Here is a 23,076-nt window from a genome sequence, read left to right on the forward strand (position 1 = left end):
AAGTGCAGCGGGAAATAGTTGTGGGTTCAAAATTAAACTCCAAAACTGGAGATTACCAGACTCGAAATCACACAGGTGCAATAATTACTCCACTGTCGCCGGCTACAGTAAAGGGGATTGCAGAAATACAAAGGTGATAGCAACAAATCTTCCTAGATATACTATAATTCTGTGGGGTTGGGGGGTCTGACATATTCACGTAGTTCCAATCTGGGGCTCACTGAAATCAAAACATGTTGATTTAGCTGCAAAATGTCATGAAGACCAAAACAATGCCTAGGTTTTCTCACCACAATGACACAGTAAAAATGTGTGCTTTAGGAAATGCAAAAATGACTAAGACTGCATTCATTTTTCTGCACCTGTTCTGAGGCATCACCAGGCTCATTTATAAGATCAAAATTCCAAAAATACTTACTTGTGGATGAAACAAGAATCCAGGGGAAGGTCTCAAGTACTTTTCTTTTAAAGCTTCAAGTGGATCAGTTAACTTTCTTTTCTCTACTCTGTAAATGTTAAAATTAGATTTGCTTGTGATGAATCAGTCTCAGACATTAATGCCTATTCAGTATTCATGCTCAAAATTGTCAACAATACATCCAGTAATTGGTTTCTCAGGCATAATCATAAAAGATAAGGTGGTACAGTCATCTCTTGATTCATTCACATAACTCTCATTAGCACTAATGGGAGCTGTGAACATCCATTAGCAGTAGATTAGACCCTTTACATTGGAAATAAGCCTATTTCAAAAGACCAATGCTATTGATAATAGAAACTGATAATTATGTCGAGCGCTTTTATCAAGAAATAGGGCCAAACTGCATTGTCCAAACACAAGAAAAAATTCCATTGAAGCCAATGGAAGTTTTCTGTATTAGCATATGGGAAAGGACCCTTTGAAAACTGCACGAAATCTTCTTCTATCAGAAACTTAGGCCCAGATCCTGCAAAGTTCTTCCAGGCACAGAAAACACGTGCATGGAACAGTTTGCAAGACTGAGCACTGAATTTGACATAGTAGAAAATGACGGTTATGTGTATGATTACATACTGAACCATGGGATCTGATCATTTAGATGGCATTTTAGGTCATCTTACATTCCCAATTATTGATTCAAATTATAAAGTTCTTCAGGAACTGATTTTTGGCCCTTACTCAGACATACTCTCACTGGCTACAGTGGTAGATAGGCCTCAGTAACGATTGGCGATATTCCTGTTCTACAACTTCGTACACAGTATTATTTTTCACAGCACCACTGTATAACACTAAAAATGTCCATTAATTAGATCATGATGAATTAACAATATACAAGGAGAAATTCATACACCATGTTGGCATGAATTAAACTTCAGGATAAGTACCAAGTTGCTATCAACATTCCTTTCCCAGGCACACTCTTTATCTTAGCCCAGAGACTGTGCTGCAAAAATTCTGCCAAGAACAAGTTTTTGAAAGACAGTAATAAATTGAGATCTTTTGTGTTGCAGTAACTTCTTTTTTTACAATGGCCTCTTTGTGAAATGGGCCATTTAGATTAGGAACAAATAGTTTTTTTATGGCTAATATTTCACTACGCCTATGTTTTCTGTAGATTAGTTTAGAAGTATGACTACAACTGATTGCAGATATGCAGGCAGGATATCAGGATACAAAACATAGGTGAAAACTTAACCCCACTGAAGGCAATAGCAATACTTAGAGGAGCTCAGAGGGGTTAGGATTTGACACCTGATTTCACACCTATGGCTTGCTAATAGGGTTTGCTTCCAGGCCCAAAAGCAGCAGCAAGGCTACCTTCGATTTAATGGTGAAGGAGCTGAACCTTACTGCCCATACATGCATCTATTTATGACATTTTTGTAGAGCCAAAGCCAAATTCTGCCTTCAGTTACAGTTAGCAATCTCAACAAAATGAATTTGTTTCTCTAATGTAATGGATGGCAGAATTTCCCCTTATTATCCATGTTTTTGAGAAACATCAGGCCAAACTGGGTTTGTGGTTTGTACCTGTGTGAAACCCCTTCTACTTTAGGCAGAAGTAGCCAAGAGCAACCAAGTTTGGCCCAGAGAAATTTTGAAACGGATTCCGTTTTGTAGCGGAGGTAGAACAGGATGTGGCGCTCTTGAAGAAAAGGAATTTGTAGAAAAAGAATTAAAAGAGTTTTTAATACATGTGTCTATCCAATGGCGGCACCACCCCATTTCTTGTTTAGTGAGTATATTAAATTCCTGCAAACTTTAAATCAAAATATACACTCAACTAAAGGGTCACTGAGACTCCTCAGTGAAAGTGTTGACTACGCTCCTCAATTCTATGTTCCGTTAGAGTCGATTACCTGTAAATAGGATCCATAAAGAATGGAGTGGGCCTGGCATGTTGTAAAGAGGACTCAGACGTTTTCCTTGATTCAAGTTCACCTCCTTTCTTTTCACCGAAGACATGGTTTTTCCGAGGCTCAGCCTGTTTTGTACCACTGGCTCGACTTCTGCTACCCATGCTTAGGTCTAGAGGCTGGTCCTGGCTTGTCACAGGTGGAGCTGCTGGCTTGGTTGCTACAGGAGTAACTGGCTTCTCCTCCTTACGTTTAGTGGTGAGATCAAAGGGAGACTCAGAGCTTCCCTTTGGGATCTTCTTTATTTCACTTGGTGATTGGGGTTCCATTTTCAAAGGTAATGGTCTCAAGTCTCTATCAGGAAATGGATACATTGATTGAGAGAATGCTGGAAAAAATGGGAGGGGAAACATGGAAGGGTAAGGTAAAGCTCCAACTTTTTTGTCTTGCAGCCCCACAAGTCCTGTTGAACCAAAGTATTTCTCAGCAATAGAAGCAATAGCCTTTATAGAATCATTCACAGCTCCTGAAACCGCAGTTTGCTCCTCTAAAGATGGTGAGAAAATGGAATGATTGCTGTGTTCTTTCTTATTATTTATTGAAGCCAAATTCTGAAGAGAGCTTACTTTGTCTTTGAACATTTTACCATTTTCTTTAAATTTCTCTTTATCACTTTCAATGTCACTCTCCAGATCAGAGCCCGAGGTGGTCTCCAAGTCACTGCCACTGGGGGTACTGACATCATCAAGGTCACTACTCTCTGACTGGTCACTGATTTTTTCGTGCGGCCTCTCTTCAGAGGACCTCTCTGGTTGAAGCTCCACTGGCTTATTTTCACCTACTGATGGTTGCTTATTTAGTGCCTTCAAAATATCCTGTGTAGCTGGCAGTATCTGAGGATTTGTCATGAGGGGACTTTGACTTTTGTTTGTCTGGTCTGTGCTTGGTAGTCCTTTAACAGGAGAACTAGCAGGTATCAAAGGTGGCCTGTGGTACAAGCCTGAAGGAAACAGACCAGGGAAGCTAAAAGAAAATCCAGGAGCTGTTGGAAAGGTAAGACCAGCAGGATGCCTATTGGCTCCAAAATAGTCAGCAAGGCCCGGATTTGCATGATTCATATTAACCATGGACGTTTTATCCATAGCTGGGGTTCCAGGAAGTGAAATGCCTTGGCCAAAAAATCCTCCTGCTGCAAAATGGTTCTTTCCTTCACAAAATCTCCTGTGTTTATTTAAGGAAGACGTAGTGCTGAACATTTGTCCACAGTCTTTGCACTTGATTTGGGTTCTGCAATCAGCATGCATGCGCTTATGACGACAAAGGTTTGAAAACTGAGTATAGGATTTATGGCAGACCTCACCTGTGTGTAAACAACAACAATAACACATCTCAGGCTTTATGATAATTTTCCCCTTTATGAAATTTTGAAATAAAACAATTTGTTACCCCCAAAATGTCAATTTGGAAGCCATAGGAGAAGTCCGGGAGATTAATCTAGATACACAAAACACATGAAGACTAATTTTCCAAAGCAAGGCATCCAACCAGACAAATGTCTCAAGGCAGCACCAAACCCTCCCCTCCCCGCAAATGAATAACTACAAAGTATACATATTTTCATTGTTCATACTTATCTTGCTCAGTGTTGAAAATTCATTACAACTGTTTTTATACTACACTAGCACCCCCCTTCATCAGACAAAAAACATACACATTAAGATGCTACCTCTAGAAATATCTGTACATGTAAGTAGCTGTAACCTTGAATACATCCACTGATTTCAGTGAAACCATTTATGTGTTTAAAGACAGACTTTTTCCTGGGCATTGGCAGGGTCACAAACATAGAGAGACTCCCTGCCCCAAATAGCTTACAATCTAAAAAGCAAATGGAAATATGGAGAGTGGAGGAGAGGGAAACAATCAGATCTATGCAGGCACATACTAATATTAAGAAATGCAATCCTCTGCATTTACAACTGACATGTTAACTGCATGAAACCCATGAAATTTGAAATTATCATGTCCAAAGAGACCACAATCTGGTATCCTGGAGCACTTGTAAATCCTTCTGTTGTTGCCTATAGTGTAATGTAATGCATATGGTCAGTGTGGTAGAGTTATGGTTGCTCTGGAAGCCATAATTTTAAACATAATGGCCTGTGTAGTTATAACCTTAGCCTTAATGCTGTGTTAATGTAGCTTGTTTGTTTGTTGCTTGCACGTGGGGGGGGGGGAATACACTCTGTTTCAACAACTATTTCCTCAAAAATGCAGCTGTATTTATTGGAAGATCTGAAACAAAAAACAGCTCAGTGGATTTCCTTCACACTCCTCTGGGATGAGAGCAATTACAGCTCCAAATAGTAGCATTTAGAGAAACCCAGAAGCCAGCAGGATTATGGAGTCCAATGTATATATGATTGGCTTGGTCTGCACTACAACATTTACTATGGTTGAGTACTGTTTCCAACAAATACATTAGGAGGCTGAAGGTGGACTAGAACATGGTAACATTTTGTAGTGGAACCTGGGCCATTGAAGCAAATAGGATTTTTTGCTTTCAGAACATCCTATCAAACGACAACTACAGGGTCATTATTGCAAAAATGTCATTTCTACTTTGTGAGGTTTTGTTTTCATGTCATCTTGAAAATACATAGTTGCATCCTTGATTTCTCTCCTTTATGAACTTTGCTGAGCAAGGCAAATAATATTTGGAGTGGCAAACATTAGACAGAGGCAAAAAGCCAAGCAGTTAAAAATTTGGTTCCAAAAATTTGATTGCCTCTACACATTGCCCTACATCGCCGTAGCGATGTGCTACATCACCATACAACATGCTACAGTAATGTAGCAATCATGTGAGTCTAAATATGACTGGCAGCTACTTCACCATAGCAGGACACTCCCTTATTTTAGCGCGCCACTACAGCAAAGTAGCGGCTAAAACTAACCATGCACCACGCACACGGCGCAGTACAGGCCGTTACTGTGCCGTGCTTCAGTATTTCTTTTTGGAAGTACTAGAGCGTGGTACAGTAACAATGTCGCCGTAGGGTGACATGTGACATGTGACATGCCTAGACCCCAATCCCTCACACGTATAAGTATGGGTAATTTCTTGAATTAAAGTAGTCCTAACGAACTCAGCAGGATTGCTCCTGAGGGTAAAGTTACTCACGTACATAAGTGTTCTCAGAATCAGGGCCCTAGTCTGCACTCAGTTACCGGCTGTTACATGCAGTTTGACGTTCTGAACAGAAGGGGAAATCAAACCCCTAAGGGCACTATAATGATCCTTGCTACTGAGGCCTAAAGAAATCTGATCAAGAGATTATTTTTGAAGGAGGCAATGTGGGTTGCCAGTCACACCCCAAAACAGACTGCAAATTCGTTTGGAAAGCTCTTGTGTTTGACTCACAGCTACTTTAGGTTACATCGGCCTGAATGCTTTTTACATATCCTTTTTAGTGTCATTAACAAACACACACGCACACACATATACACACCGTTCATCTGAAAATTTCCAATTCATGTCATTTTGCTGTTAACAGGTCCAGATTTGTTCAGAATCAAAATTAGATCATATTATGCCTCTACCAACGACTCCAATTTTGTCTTCAGAGGGAAACCATGCAGCTATTTTATTTTTATATAATTTGTGTTATATCATATGCTCTCATCTTTCACACATCAAAGCCACACAACAATACACATTGTGCATTCTGAGACCTTTTTAACAATCATTTTCATGATTTGAGACAGGCTGACATAATTTACAATGGCTCTATTTTAAGCCTGCAAAGGAAACTGAATTGAATGTATCCCATCCTGCACTGTTGGTTCCCATGAACTGTAATCACGTCCTCTAACTTCCACTCACACCAGGGCCTGTGCTAACCTTCCTGCACTTCTAAACCTCTGCCCTTGAGAAACTTGAACACTTGCTGTCATGTCTTAATTGTTTACCTCTGTAGAAGGCTGCTTCACATCACAGCAACAGTGCTTCCATTGTCCTAGGACCTGATCCTGACTTCACTGCTCATACATGGGTTTTTTCCCTTGTTCTCATTGATATCATTGGGACAACTCAGCGGTGCAAAGGTTGCAGGATTGGGCCCAGCCACAGGAAATTTGTGATGTTAGACTTAAGGAAGAATGCCTGTAACTATGTATCAGTTCACATTCCTGTGAGATACCTTCATTCATAAAGAAGATTATAAATAAAAAATGCTGAAGCTTTCCTAGTGTGCCTATTAGAAATTTTACTAGAATTAGGTTTTTGCAAACTAAAATTGTGCCTATTAGTACTAGGTATTCTCATACTAAATGGGTTTTGTTCCCTAATTTGGGAGAGTGGGGGGACTCCATGTTCCTAGTTAATTAAAGATGGCAGGGCAATAATTTATTTGATGTGATATACCACGTTTATGGTTTTCCTGCATAAAATTAGCATAGCGGTCCTAAACCCATTCCCACTGAAACACTGTCAAAATGTCCAGGTGCAAAATAAGGCCCTTAAAGACCAGGGCTGAATTGTGTAACTTAGTCATGCTGGTGAGCGCCTATTCAAACAAACAGTCAACAGGTTACCCAGGGAACTAATCATGCGACCTATAATCAAATAGCTACTATAATGTGGTATTACTTGGATGAGTAATTTCTAACTGTGAGTTTCACAATCTAGATCCTGTTGGTCAAGTCCTCACCTAGTATAAATCAGTGTAGCTCCTCTGAGCCTGTGGAGTTCTGCCAAATGATATCAGTGAAGGACCAGGCCATATTTAGTTAGCAAAATATTTGATCCTATTCTATATTTTCATAACACTTATAGACACTTCTTATCTATTCTGCATTAGGAAACTACAATATGAGGAAAACTGGAAAAAAAGTTATTTCCAGGGAAGAACAAAATTTTATATCCTCACAAGTTAACAGTAGTCTTGGAAAACTGTTAAAGGCAGTGCAGATTCAGCCATAAAATGCTTAATGTAAATTCATATAGATGTTAAAACTAAACTAAGACATTACTGAAATCATGAAATAAAAATAACAGGAGCATGCAGGTGTATCTTACTGTAATGCCTGACATATATATAAAACCTGTAACAGAGAATTTCAATTTTTTACCATAAAATGCAGTTTTTTTTAAATTAGATATTCCCCATGCAATATTCTCAGATATTTAAGTGATAAAACAGTAAAACAGGAAATCATGTAATTGTTACTCTATGGACTTACATAGGCCCAGTCCTCCGATCTTTATTCACCAGAGTAGTCTTATTCATGTGGGCTCTCTCACAGAAGCTGTGTGCTACTGAATTTTACATAAAACACCCTTTGTTTTTATTGGGGAATTCTGCATATGGATAATTGCACAGTGTGGTCCAGTGGGATTACTCACATAAGCAAGAACTATTTCATGAGTTAAGATTATAAAATGAAGCCCCTTTTTTCCACGTGATTTTTTTTCCAAGTAAAGTTTTGCTTAAAATTCAGCAGATGGAGGAAGGTTATCAACTTTAATTGCTTCCACATATTAAAGCAATAGAAGCTGGATTTGCTTTCTATGATTGCATCTTACTGTGTCCTTGATGTTCTACCTCCCTATCTTTACTCTCAGCAGCTAGCCTATAAGCGTAGCTTCCCATCTCCTTGCAGGTTTTTATCACTCTGTAGACCCCCCAAGTCTAACAGAAACCGCAGCCCTCCCACTCCATCCCCCAAGGTATATGAATTCATCTGATGCTTAAGTGTTTTCTGGGATTTTCTTAGAACCCAGAAATTAGCTAGCAGTTAAGTTTGCATATTTTGTGCTTATTAAACAAATTACTCTAAGTACTATTTTGAATATGTTCGCTTTATTATGGCATGTGGTTTCTATTTGGAAAGGCTGGAGATTTTGTGAAGGCAGTGAGTAATTACCTTCGTGTTGGTGAGTTTTCACTCAAGCTTGGGCAGAATACTGAAATAAGAGTCAGTTGCCATAAACAGACTGGTAGGGTAAATCATGGTGTGTGGCCTTTTGCTGGGAAACAGATATCTCGTTTAGGTGACCCTGTCCCCCCTCCCTCAACTTTCAGAAAATCCTACTCTACATGTGACCTCCAAATTCTTTTGTTCTGTAATTACATGGCTATTATTTATGATTGTTCTATGGTTTTCCATCCATTGCACTTTGCATTTGAAGAACCACAGTCACTGTTTTGATTTACCAGAGATCACTGAAAACAAGTTAATGAAAAGCATTTTACACATGATTTAATTTGAAAAGAATTGTAGTTTTATACAGAGTAATTCAAAAGCATCTCTAGCTACAATACTTGAATAGTCCTACATGGCAGGAAGTTATTGCTTTTTAATTATCAATTGTAAAAACTCCTTGTAATCTCAGGTAAAAAAAAACACAGACACACACACAGACACACACATACATTAAACAAATATTTTAATTGGCCCTAGCTAATTATATATGTGTTATGCAAACAAATATGAATTAGTTTAGTGGCAGATGCACAGCTCTTTCAGGAACACGTCTTTTAAGTCATTACTACTTACACTGATGTATTATCATGACCCAAAACACATGTCATAGAACTATTGAACTGCTCCCTTGATGTACATATGCTGAGTGTTTCAATATACTGCAAAGGTTAATACTACAGCTGTTGGAATCTGATTACTAGTGGCTCAAATGTTAGAGAAAAGTCCATGTAGACTATTACGAAATTGCAGACTTGTCCTCTCTGTCCATTAGACTAGCTGCCTGTTTGACCTTACACCTTTTCACTGTGTTTGTCTGGATGCTGAAGATCTGCTGTGTAATTTAGTCTACCTCTGAATAAGTTAGGCTGACCTGCACCTGAAGCAGTGAGTTTAAAAAGGTGAAATGGAGTCACCTTGGAAGAGGAATGAGGACACTTTTTTTTGGCATACTAATACAGAAAATAGAGGCAAAATAGAGGCATGGCAGGGAAAAAAAGAGGTGGATGTATAAAGGCAAAAAGTTTTCATCAGCTTGGAGAAAAGTTTAAGAATTTCTTGTGATTGAAAAACAAAAAGAGAAAATTGCTTGTATTTTCTGTCTTAGGGTGCTGTTTTGTTGCTAAAGGGGGCAGAAGGCCTGGTATTACCAATTACCAGGAACCCTAATCCTGCATTAGGATCTGACAGTACAATCTCATTGCAAAGAGGATTTCTTTGCATAGTGCTAGGGCCTGCACTAATATGCTTTGAAGCAGAATCAGAACTGGGGAGGGGTGATTACATTTTAAAAAGCTCAATTTGTAACGTTATAGAAGGTTCAATCAATACTTAAGAGTGGATTTACAAAGGCTATTAAGGGAGTTAAAATGATTTTCTATACCCCAAAGGTTCATCTGCAAATCCTAGCCTACGTAGTGGGATCTGATCTTGTACGGAGACCTCCTGTTAACCGCCATGGTTAATTTCCAACGCTTCAGGTCACATTTTTCCCCACTAACTCCCAGAATCCAGTGAGGCTTTGCTAACTATCTTTCCCCATCAAAACTTTTAAAGAATCCCATGCACTGATCTTTGAATCAAGCAGAGAGAAAAATATTCTTGCAGCATCGAGTGCATCATTATGCACAGTGCCTGCTTGGATAAGAGTAGTACACAAAACAACTCTATGCATTGGACAGTGGATTACCCATACTGGTTCAGTAAACGAAGGTACAAATCTCCTCCCACTGTAATGAACTAGAGTTTCACAGGAAACAGGACCTGTGTCTCAATTTTCTGATTTCACCACTTTTTGACAAGAAACAGAAAAGGAACTTTAGATGTTTAGCTGTAGACTTACATATAAAGGGTTTGACACTGCTGTGGATGTGTTTATGCTGTTTGAGGCCTGAAGAAGTAGCAAACGTTTTGCCACATTCGGGACAAGCGTGAGCACGAGCCCCCACATGCTGCGAACGAATATGCCTCTGAAGGTTGCTGGGGTCCGTGAAAACCTGCTAGGAAATGAGTACTGATTAACCAAGAAATTTTAACCCAGGAGGAAGTCAGCAATTACACAGGACTGTTTCAAAATCAATACTGATGGGAGGGGGCATTAAGGGGTAAAATGAACTATCTGCCTGGTTGCTATGATCTTGCCATATGGAAACCAATGAGAGTTTTCAACTGGACCTTATTTATCAGGACTAGTTGTATACTAAACAGTTCTATTCATAGCTTTTTCCCCTAAAGTGAGACATGTCATGGTTACTACCTTGCAAAACATCATAATAGGTATGAAACTCTCTCTGCTCCATACCAAATCCTCTTTTGGACAATGACTGCTGTTCAGAGTTGCTGACAAAATGAGGTCGCACTGTGGTTTAAATCTTTAGACACTGCTGCAATAGAAGTGCTTTACAACAACAAGAAGTGCACTGCATCCAGGAAATCGTGATCACCAACCCAAACTTGAGGGTTAATTTTTAGCGTATAGCTTTGTTTCACTACAGAAATATAAAAAAATATTGTGGCAAATCTTGCTACCTTGATCTTAAGCAAAAAAATTCCCATAGACTTCAATAGAGGAGCTAATAATAATTCCATAGTATTATGCAGGATCAACACTAACACAAGAATAAATGGGTATAAACTGGCTATGAAGAAGTTCAAGCTGGATATTTGAAGATGTTTCTATCTACAAGATGTTCTGGAACAGCTTTCTCATGGGAGAGATGGGAACCACAAACCTCAGCAGTTTTAAGATGGAGTTTGAAACACTTTTATGGTGTGAGTGCCTGTAACAGTGGGACGCTGGATTTATGCAAAAAATACGACCCGTGAAATTGCAGGAGAAAAATATTTTCCTGCAGACCTGGTGTGCTATAAGTATGTTATAACTACAGTTGTCTATGAATAATCTATGTTATGGGCCAGAACCTCAGTTCGGACATAGCTCGACTGGAGACAAGAGTTATGTTTGCTTGCATCAGTGAGGCCAACAGGCCAGCATTGCTTCTTCTTCTTCTTAGCCATTTATGGTGCAGTAGTGTCCTACAACCCTGGTGAGCATTGGGATCCACTGTGCTGGGGACCATACAATCACATTGGAACATCCTTGCTCCAAAGAGCTTAATCCTTTAAATGCAGCACAGGAATTATAACGTGAGATTGCAACTATTCCATCTGCGCTAAGCAAAGAGCAGCATATTGTTGTAATGGTCCTGGAGCAGTGTGAGACAGAACTATGTCATACAGTCAGAATCTTCCTGCTGGTTTTCTCTGCAGCTCTGGGGAGGAGTAAACTGTGCTGGGCTACCAGATGCGGCTCTGCTGCTGCTAGGCTACTCGGTGTGTTGCAAGGGCAGAACCAAGGCTCTCCGCTTGCTCCCTACTTGACCCCTGTGGCCCATTTTGCACAGGATGGAAATACAGCCTCCCAATGGGATCTGATTTCTGATATCCCTCCTATGCTTCTTCCTGTGAGGTGGGAAGACAGAAAAAGGAATGAAGGGGTGCCTTGCTACGCTGTATGGCTGAGCTAGGTGCGCCCCATCTGGTCCAGAGAATGAGATGAAGCATCACTCCACCCCTGCATCTCCAGTGAGAATTCTTGCCCCTTGTAGTTTATTTGTTATATGCCAGTTCTTCCAACAGACCATACTGAGCTAAAGGTTCACCTTTCCAAACATATTTCTAGTTTCCTGTGACTGGGTCTGTCTGGGTGGAGAAAAGATTGCACCCACATTTCCAGAACAGATGGTTGTTTCTGCTAAAATGTTTGCAAGTAAAATAGTTAATAACTTGACATTTAAATGGTTATCAATAGGCTTCAGTGGCAGCCCAATCACTAGCTGAAGTACACATACCTGCTCTTGAAATTAAGGGCGCCGACAGAAGTGATATTTGTTGCATGACTGACCCCCTGAAAGCGTTCTGTAGCTATTACGTGACACACATGCACAGCTGCAAAGAGCTTTAAAAGTGGCTGATCAGGTAACATATTACCCTCATCTAATGCAGTGTCAGATGAAGGTGCTCCAAAGTGAAGCACCTTAGAGAACTTCTGTTCCCTACAGTCAGTGTATCAGTGCAATCAGGGCTGGGCTGATACACTTAAAACACTTAAATTCTACAGAGGCCAATGGGGCAATCAGGGAAGCGTAAGTGTGAGCTGCGATTTAGTACTGCCTAAGTCTGTTTCCCTATTCAAGATTTGCCTTTGCATCTCATAAAACATACAGAGAAAGGTCAAATACCCTACAAATTCACTGTACCTTGGCACAGTTTTCACACTCATAGTGCTTTCCACTGTCATGTGACATCTGATGACGTATCAAGTTTGACTTCCAGTTAAATGCCTTGGGGCACTGGTCACACTTGTACTCCCTCTCCTCGCTGTGCGACAGCATGTGTTTCTCCAGGCTGTGAAAACAAAAACAGTCTCAGAGATATCTCAACCACATCTGAACAAGAACCCAGTTTTATTTGTGATTCATAGCCCAGTTTACAAGTGAAAGTGGAAGGAGGGGAGACACAATGCATAACAGAATTAGAGAAAGCAGAGGAGAGAGGCCCACAAGCCTGATCTGGAGAGGATCAGGCCCGTAATATGTTATCCATGATGCAACAAGGCATCTTCTAGTCCTTTCTCCAGCTACTTTTCAATGTCCCAAGGAAGCAGACTTCCAGCACTTTCTTTGGATAACCATTCCAGAGACTTACAGGTAGCATATTCAGGTAGGTTTTGGGGGTGGCGGGGGCTGAGGTTTTCTAGCAGTGTGAATATCCCCATCTTTCTTTGATTCTACTATTGCCTCTAGCTGTATCTGTACCACTAAATAACACCACTGAAGGCGTAAAAAATAATGTAAGTAAAATCAGAATCAGGCCCTTAGGTACTGCAAACTAATATCAAGTTCCCCCTTAGTTACCTGTAGCTATATTGACAGCATTTGCTAAGGAGTCAGTAGCTCTAGGCCTTAATAATTTTGTTGGTGGTCTTTTCTGCGACTTTCAGTTATTGATGGAAATAAGGGAAGAACATTTTTAAATACCACTTACATCTGATCACCTGGTAAAACCTTCTCTCATACACTTATTTTATGAAAAGTTAGAAAAGATATACTATATCTATATAGGGTCATATATAGATGCTCAGGAAAGACTTCAGTGTCTAAACATGTCAGAGAACATGCCTCCACCAGTATGGCACCCAATTCTTCAGTCCCTTTTCCTACAGTGTCCTGCTGAGTTTGGGTGACTTGGTGGACAAAGAGTTGTGGGGCTTGTAACCCACTCACGGTTCTAGAGTCTCATTTGGCACGTTTATGCTCAGTCCACTTCATTACAATTCAGTTCAGTTTAACCATAGCAGGCTCCTGTTTCATTCTCTAGGAAAAAGGCTGTGACTTCTTCCTTTAGTATTTCTCCATGAATTCACTCCTTCTTTCTTATCCTGATGCACAGATCTGAATGTTCCTACTCAGTATTTCTTGCTTGATTACACATACCCCAAAGCACATATTGTGTAGCCCTGTTATATATAACGTTCTTCTGAAGTGTTTCTGAGATTGACTGCATTTACCCTCATTTTTCACTGCTCCTCCCAATACAACACATCTATTTGTGATAAGTCATTCTTTGTTTTCAGCCCTTGTCTTGAATCCTTAATATTTTAAGCTACATTTACATTTGTTCAAGGGCTCCCATACATTAGATATTGTCCTTAAATTCAGATGTAGCAAAGATAATTCACTACATGCAGAAACACTGGAACCCTGTTTCTAGTTTCACTGTTGCAAGCTTATTGACCTTACCAAGATCCATCGTTTACTTTGACTCAGTTGCTTACACTGAAAATTATGTGAACTGGGGCCAAATTCTGCTTAATATTACCCAGTGAATGAAGCTGTATATATATGCAAATACACTGTGACTGGGCATGAACTGGTGTATATGGAACAATATAGGGCTATTTTTCATTTTCAGGGTGACATCATTAATTTTGTAGGAGCATAAGAACAAAGTCATATGAGGTGATGAGCATCTCCTGCATAATCCTGAGCACCTATAGCGGACACTCAACACTCCTGAGAGGAAACTGCAACTTGCAAAATCAGGCCTGAAGTGATCATTCCTACGGCGCATGTAACTGCAAGACTCTCGTTGTCAGCACTCCAGGTCAATGGAAACATTGTCTGTATCAGATCTAGTTAATTAAATATGCATGTTCTTTGTGCGGAGATATATAAACTGATGAAGGATCTGTAATCTCTCTAATATGGGGCACAGGTTTCCCCACTTGCAGAGGCAAGCCCCAAGTGTTGTCACATGGGATTGGGACCCTGAAGTCCCGGGAGTGGCAGAGGCCTGACTTGTGGGGACAATGGACAATGTCTGTTTCACCCAACGATGAAGATCAGCTGTGCTGAGATGCAGCCCGATAGTTATCTGCTTCATTTGGTAATGTCTGTTTAAAGCCCCAGAGATAAAAATGGAAAGGAGTAAATGTTAAAGTGCAACTGACTGTAAACAGCACAACCAAACCTGCTGCTGCTTCTTGCTACCAGTGAATGATCAGTGTCATTCTTTCTGCATGGTAGAGACAAAAAGGCTGAATGCAGTGACAGTTCAGAGTCTGGGCAAAAGGAAAAGATGTGAGTCCGTGTCTTCTCCTGGTTCTGTCCTTAAAAGAGCTGCACTGATTTCCCTAGCTGAGGATCTGGTCCATGATTTTGTTATTCAGAAGCATTGGCTTTATAATTGAACGTCAGTAGCTGAAGCCAACTTTCTCTTCTGACATGTATGCACTGAGTATCAAGAGCAGACACACAGAGGTGCAGTTTTGAGGAGGCTGTTGCAGGAGTTAACTGATCATTCTCCAGACCTTGAAATAATTTGCGGCGTTCCAATGTACTCTGTCCTGCAGTACATTATTTTAAGTAGCCGCAGCAAATTACAGTGACAGGAAATGTGCAAATAATTTTCCCCATGTAATATTTGTACTAAATATTTATGGCCTTACAAATACACATTTTCAAGAGGCACATATGTTTACATCTACAACAGTTGAGAGAGAGGGGGCAAACCCTACAAATGCTGATACTTCAGCACCAGTGACTGCTAATGGAATTAAGGGTGCCCAACATTTTTCAGAAGTGGGACCAACATGCTGGGCGAAAGTGCTGCTTTCCCTGCATCACAGTAAATTGTCTCTACTCTTTGTTATTTGGAATATACCATAATGTTGTTGCTTTTAAACTCTAAATTGGTTGAAGTGAAAACATTGAACTGGGTCCACAGGCTAACCCTTTTCTCATTTAAGCCACAGCCATTGGGGGGTTTTTTGTCATTGGATGAAGGATAACTGCCAGTAGCTTATTTCAAGGGTTTCTTGGATCACTTGCAGCTTTGTGTTGCTGTAAAGTGATTTGTTCTCTATGTAATGTTTTAGAGCGTACCAGATGTACAACAGCAAGTTCGGACTCACTAAATTTTGTCTAACACTTCTAACTCAGGCAGAGAACCCTGGTGTCAGCGCTGAGCACTACACCATTCTGCCCAGTCCAGGCAAATAACGAGGCAAAGTCCAGGGCTTATGTGAATCACCATTTTAATGGTGCTATACCAATTCACACGGCTGAGGACCTGCCCAAATTCAGGGCCCACTTTTCTCCCAGGTAAAGGGTGCAAGATAGGATCTCAGTCTCTGCATGGCTGACACATAATAATGGCAACATAAGTAACTTTCTGATCAGTCAGACCTAAGCCACAAAAGAACACAAAAATCTGATTCTTTTTTCATATTTATTTTGTTTTATAATTCTATGGAGTCAGATTCAGCACTTATACCCTGTGCAATCCTACTGGAGTCACTGCAGAACTGGGGCTGCAATAAGTGTAGGATTTCAAGTGGCTATTCCTACCTTTGTAAGTCTGGAAACACTTGATCACACTCTTTACATTCTTGGATTTCATGCATGTCCCGGAGGTCATTCTCATTGTCAAGCTTTTTCTGAAAGTCCTCTTCCACCATAGAAAACGCTGAGTGAGGTGTGCTGCATGGGAATTTCTGATGGTCTACTAGTTCTGCCTTGGACTCAAACAGCTGATCACAATCCTCACAACGATACTGACGCTCCTCTGGAAGGCAATTTGGTTATAGGTTGTAGGAGACATGTTACAGTAATATACGTCCTCAGACATATTGATAAGTCCTATTGCTCAATAGTCCCTCCACAGTGCAGTAAAAGAAACGGCTATTCAGAGAAAAAGGAAGAACCTGAGAAAAAACTAGGACAAATGATGCTCTAATTTTCCAATAGTGCAGTATGATCTTATAAGGATTTTTATTTTTACTGATGTCTGATCCTAAGATTTAAAAAGGACACTAGCCAGTGTGCTCAACTATTACGATGGGAGCTATACCAGTATTGAAATGTAGGACTAGGCAGAGGTGGGCATTCTTGGAGTGTGGTATCAACTAACTCAGGCACAAACACCTCATCAAAACTGCCCTTGAAGATAGTTTGGGAGGTTTTAAAGACTTTTAACATTTCAAGCAGGAATTTTTCCTCCCAGCCTCTGTTTAACAATATGGTCTTAGTCACCTTAACTCCTGGGAGTTATACCATGGATTTCAATGTGAATAGGGTCACAGTAATACCATTGATTTCAATATGAATAGGGTCACAGTAAAGCAAATAAGCATGATCACTCTTGAGTTGCTTCACCCATGAAACTAATAATACTCCATATTCTCATCACCTAAACTATCAACTTGGGAAGCAAGATCCTTCACACAGAATTTGGTAATTTGAACACTGTCTTTAAAACAGTTCACATGTCCTAATTTTATTTCAGTCCTGTCAATACCACAGATGTAATAGGTATGTGAGTTCTGATTCACCATGGCACTTATTATGCACAGGAGTAGCCTGCCTGAAGTCGCTGTATACTTCCTGGCTTAGTGTTATGCATACAGTTAAACACTTTGCAGAAAGAAAGTTTAGGAAACTCAAAGAAAATGCATTATAAGCATCTGATTCTGTGGTTCCTATCCAAGTAAAACTCCCATGGGACCCACCAACAGTTTGGGCTAAGTGAGAAGCAGGCTACTGCTACGTATAAATTAGCCAAATGAAAAATGAGTATGCTCAGATTTGGAGGACATGTATTTGTGTGCAGGTTCAGAGTATTTCAAAGGGGCAGTTTATACAATAATACTCTAACCACATGGAAACCCATGGAAAATGCTACACTGTAAAACGCTGACATTTTGAGCACTGACTTGACAAAGCTACCGCAGAACAGAACAGAACAGAACAGCCTTGCCAGTTTTTTAACTGAACAGGGGGAGAAATTTCTTCAGCAGTTTTGGAGGTAGTAAGGATTATGTCAATATGGAATTCGCTTTCTCCCACTTCTTTGGGGAAGCCAGTATAAAATAACATCAGTGTTTAAGGATCTGTACAAGAACTAGTGTACCTGCCCACAGGCTTCAGTCCAACCTGGCTAAGCCTTCACCCCATAGTTAAATAGCAGGTGCACCCCTGCTCTGAGCCTCAGTTGTAATGTCCATACAGCTCTTCACAGTGCAAGAAGCAGGATAAAACTATTTCCTTTATAATACATTTAAGCACTCCTGGAGGCCCTATAATGTGCAGGATGTGGAGACTACTTAAGCGTTTTAGTTACAGTATGGGTACTTAGAGTAAATAATTAACAAGTGAGTTAAGAAGTAGTTTTATTCTGAAAAGCAATGGTTTTAGAAAAGGCACCTTCTAAATCATTAGATTTGCACTTTGATTGTGAATAGGGTAAGAGCAGCTTAGCTAAGTGAAAAAGGGCTCTGTTAGCCCTGCAGAGCCAACACAGCTAAGACATAATGAGCAGCGCTCTATTCGTCCTTGTACATCATTCACAAAGTTATTTACTACATTCAAGTTGCAAAGCTTAATTCTGCTGTCAGTACACCTGTCCAGCCCCAATTACAGAAGATGAGGCCGGACTCTTAGTGTAATAAGTGACCGTAGAACCTGAACACAGCAGGGTTGCAAAGTTGTGACTGTGGCAAAAAGAGAGGGTATAAATAGCTTGTAAATGAAGCAAGTTGGAGCCGATGTGATTGAGAGACAATAAATACGCAACTCCACGATGTCATTTCTGCAGTCACTCTCCAGAGCAGCACAACACCTTTAAAAAGTTTGTAGACCAGGTGCTTTAGCCACTCTCAGGAAACAATTCACAATAAGGAGAATCATGTACTCCAGAAGTTTATATATGGCAGAAAATCCTCTATATATGATTTCAGACCGTGATGTATTCACACTTATTTTTTCATAATGTATTGTAGGGTCTCTTCATATCTAGCCTTGAAAATATTTAAAGGTAGAAAAGCTAGCAGTTAAGTGCCAGTAACAATAAGAACATTATCTTTGCCACAGACAAAGTAAAAAACTTTGAGAGATTAATATCTTCAGTGTTAATAATGTTCAATGGTATGTTCAATGTTGTCAGGTTTCAATGTTAAAAACTATGCAGTGCTACTTTAGCAGTTGCAGAGAATTAAATAAGTAAGGAGATTAGATAACATTTCTTATGGCTCAGATTTCTTTTAATTAGCTATCTCATTGAGTTCAAGAGGGCTCCACCAGAGCGAGAGAAAAGAAACATGTTCAACACATGTAACTTCAGTGGTCATTTTGGATCAAACTAAATAATCTGCAGTAAAAAGTTGCTAACCATGAATATCAGGAGCCATTGTGTCATGTGAATAATCTTCACTCTTCATGAACAGTAACAGCTCCTCTCCTGGTTCAATGTCTGCTACAACTCTGTAGAATATCTGAAAAAACAGAATCAGAGTCAATACCAGAAGAAACAATAGTACAAAACCAAAGCTGGTGGGCACTGCCAGACTTAAATATCCAGAGAGATCCTCTGCTAGTCCAAATGGGAAAAATTCAACAAGTCACTAGAATGATGCCAGTTTATCCTCAGGGAGGATCTGGCCCCAGGCCATTTATTCTCTGGTATCTGAGATGAAAAGATACTACTTCCAATAAAGTATGCTGAGAAATGAGCTACAGGATGGTGAGCAGAGGGCTGTGAATGCTGCTCTTAGTTCATACTTCTTCTAATAAATACACTCTGTGCCTGTAAATCATCAATAAATCAAATTCCCAGATGGTCTGTCAATAAGCTATGAGTAGACCATAATGCAGCCTTCTCAAACCTATGTCTTAATTATACACACAAGGTCTGATGACGTCACTGAAGTTGCAACAGTTGAGAACAAGTGCAAAAGGATAATCCAGGCTAGCGCGTGAACTTCAGGCAATGCCGTTTCCAATCAAGAGAGAGATCCTGCAATGGCATGTTTTAAGAAACTGGTGCAGACCAGTGTTATGCAGATTATCTCTGTGTTTCCAATATGAATCAAAGGAAAAATGTACCTAGGATGAGAAAGCCGCCCAAGAAGCCCACCAACAGCCAAAGTAGCATATGCAGCTGGTGATAAACCTGTGAAGGCTGCCATAAAATTAGATGTCACTGCTACAGGAAAACCTTACAACATCTGACAGTTGGGCTCTGTGATTATCAGGCGAAAATAAAGAGGAAAAGCAATTTAGTGCACAGGATCTAACATGGCTGCCTACCCACCTAGTTTGGGATATCCTGGAGGAAACTTCTCTGTGAAAATGAGGCTCTACAAGGACTCAGTTGTTGGGACTTGATGAGAAATGAACACTGTCTGGACTGTCTTGCTTCTGCAGGAAAGGTGCAGAACACTAAGAAATGAGGTGATGCATGATGCATCATTCTGAAGTAACTCAAATAAAAACCAGTAACTCACCAGGACTTTGTTAAGCCCAAGCACTTGAAAATGAGACTTTGTGAGGCTGGCAAGGAGGTAAATATCTTATCTTGAGCTAGCCTAGTTTTAAAATCCCTGCTCCTAAAACTACTCGCTCTCTGAACTCACTTCACACTGTTGAGAGGAGGGCAAGCGTTAGCTTCATTCACTTAATAACCAAACGAATCTGCTTGTAATGAGCCAGATGAAATGCATTTTTTTTCTACAGGGACATGTTGCAATTACACAAATACGGGATTTAGCATGCATGCAGTTATCCATTTCCTCCAGAAGGTGGCCCTAAAACCCAATTGTATATTTTTTCCTAAGTGGCCTTGACCACAGATATGTGCTAAATATCTAAAAATAACATAATGAAGAGCATTCCCTCTGATTTTTCTTTTCTTCCTCTGCTCCTCCTTTATTCGTATAGTTCGGTAGTTTGCTTTGACAACAGCAGCTCCACCACCTGAAGTCTGCAAACAGCAGTTCTGTTGCAATAAACAGGAGAAGCATAAACGGGACTCAAGCCTTTTTGTCAGAGACGCTGAGGTCATCCCACTCTCCCAAGACACAAAAGGGCTCTAAGGAAAACACATGTCATAATGTACACACATTACAGCCTACTGTTTGCTGTGCATTTTCCCAGTAAAAGCCAAGAGTAGGAGCTCGTACTCCCAATCTGTCAAGATTACAACTCCCCTTTCCTCCGCGCTAAGAGTTACTCTGGTCAAACCGTCACTCGGGTTTTCTTGTTCTGATTTGGTTTTCTTTTCTTTTACCCTTTAGATAAATGTTTACAAGTAGCATGTTTCACTCTGGAATTCTAGTTCCCTGTACAAAACAATGGACTTCTCTCAGCAATTTGAAACACCTCTTTTTTGGCAGCTCTCAAAGGTTTAACTTATTAGCTTCCTTTCCAACACCATGTTGACATTTGAATTGTGACATATAAGAACTTCCAGTGAAATCTTGCAATCATCTTTTCTGGGGAATGTAGGCTTCAAAAAGGATTTCAACTAAGTCCTGCAAGATCATAGGCTGTTTTGGCCTGATTTTGTATAACTCAGAAGCACCCTCATGAAGTCAACAAAATTACACTGGTCTGGTATAAAACCAGAGCTTTCATTTTGCTTGCTATTTTCCTCAGTTTTAATCTTGTTTCTTCCCTAAATTAAGCCAAAAGCCAAGTAGCACGTTCAAAATAATAGGGTGACAAAGTTCTAGATTAAAAAAATACTCCTTTTATGATATGCATAAAATAATATTGCAGTGGTCATTAAAGAAGCCTAATTTACATGTGGACAGTGTCATAACTTCAGAGAAAATACATGGCAACTGTTGTGGTGATACTGTAAGTAATCACTGCCAGAAGCGAAAAAGGTGGTCTAACAATTCCTGAATGGCACAGTGAAGCAGAGGCCTAGGTGATTTTTAACTTCACTGAGTTCTTTCTCCATTTTAAATGAATGTTTATCGCTCCTGAGAGTCCAGCGTCTGACGGGGGCAATGGGGCGGCAAACCAGTTCTGTGTGTGCCTCCCTGCACAGCTACGCTAACGTACCTCAAAACTGATCCCCAAGTTGTGTTGTTTCTTGAGCAGATACTGCCAATGGTGATAAATGATGCAGGATCTTTCTTATGTGGATCGCAGTGCACAAGAGACTAGGTTGGGAGCAGCCCAGCTCATTTGATCCAAGACTGAAATGTGTTTAAACAAAGCCAGCTTTTAACTCCCACAAATAAATATGATACCAGTGTTGACTCCACTGAATAATTGTTCTAAGCAACACTTTTTCCCCCACTTCTTAAGACAAATCCATTTAAATCTAACGCTCCCCGCACCCCAACACTTTTTTGCCCCAGAAGTGAAACAGCGTCCCTGCCCTTGAAAAGTAATAGTAAGTTATAGACTGATCAGCCCAAGATGAGACTGAGTTGCTGACTTACTAAACGCTGAAATGATGAGCAAATGGCATACTACCTTGTGAAATAGCTGCAGGTTCTCTGTAGTTTTTCTTTATGTGATTTCCTTTGCCTTGAACAAAAAAGTCCCATGGCTGCAAGGGGTGCAGGGTGGGCTCTGTTGTGCTTTACACATTTAGAATGGTAGGATCACAAGCTATATAGCTAATGCTTGGTACAACGCCTCGAAGACTGGCTCTATCACCGCTGCATTTTGGATGTCGTCAAGAACCGATTACTGAAATATTGCCTAAGTCTTTGATAAAGCAGCTGGGTCTATCAAGTGGCATTTGGCAGAAGTGCTATAGGAGTTCTGCTGAAACACACAGGCTTTCAGTATGTCCTGCGCTAGAGATACACCAGGTCAGATTGCCCCTGGTCCTGGAGAAGCTAGGATAGAAGGAATAGGAGCCTTAGCTCTAACTGCACTCCCTATGCAGTTAGAGCCAAGCTCTTTCTGGGCCTGATCCAAAGTCCACCAAAGTCAATCCATGCAAGCTACTATGAAACAGGGAGGGGGCAGATCATGACTTTGATCCCTCTGTACTGGCCTACACTGCTGGACCCCAAAGTATGAGGCAGCCCATTCACACCCCCTATACACAGAGGAGCCTGTAGAGGGATGGCAGCATGAAAGCCGAAATCCTGCTAGAGCCCTCTCCAGGGCAGCACAGATTTGCCCTCATTTTACCTTGATACTGTTTGGTTTCATGTTATGGTATGTAAACTCAGCTGCTCTTCTGAGCTCACTGATATATCAATACCAAGGAACAAACAAAAGCTGTAGTGTGGTGTTCATTAATTTTTCCCCCCACTTTGTTCAGGCCGTACAGTGGAAGTTATTTCAACCAACCTTTTCACCCATTGTTGAAAACTGAGGACACATGGCCCTCATATGCATATAAATGGCAGTCTTGTTTGCATTGAAATGTGTTGTGATGCAT

At 40.4% G+C, this 23,076-nt stretch overlaps 1 protein-coding gene across 7 annotated transcripts in view; it reads right to left on the reverse strand.

Moving 5' to 3' along the window:
* Positions 1-23,076, reverse strand: part of MECOM (MDS1 and EVI1 complex locus) — a 486,259-nt gene that overhangs the window by 30,072 nt on the left and 433,111 nt on the right. For 4 of the 7 annotated variants that reach the window (XM_090051048.1, XM_090051046.1, XM_090051052.1 and 1 more), the window contains 6 exons: positions 19,054-19,156; positions 16,236-16,452; positions 12,585-12,732; positions 10,169-10,325; positions 2,344-3,700; positions 419-506 (listed from right to left, as the gene is read on the reverse strand). In XM_090051048.1, the coding sequence (XP_089907174.1) occupies positions 419-506; positions 2,344-3,700; positions 10,169-10,325; positions 12,585-12,732; positions 16,236-16,452; positions 19,054-19,156 (2,070 nt within the window). The remainder of the gene's footprint in view (positions 1-418; positions 507-2,343; positions 3,701-10,168; positions 10,326-12,584; positions 12,733-16,235; positions 16,453-19,053; positions 19,157-23,076) is intronic. The other 3 variants (XM_090051049.1, XM_090051047.1, XM_090051053.1) reach the window with 2 other exon arrangements.

This window comes from Crocodylus siamensis, chromosome 6 (assembly GCF_052110815.1).
Source record: "Crocodylus siamensis isolate JL-2025a chromosome 6, ASM5211081v1, whole genome shotgun sequence".
Taxonomy (NCBI): Eukaryota; Metazoa; Chordata; order Crocodylia; family Crocodylidae; genus Crocodylus; species Crocodylus siamensis.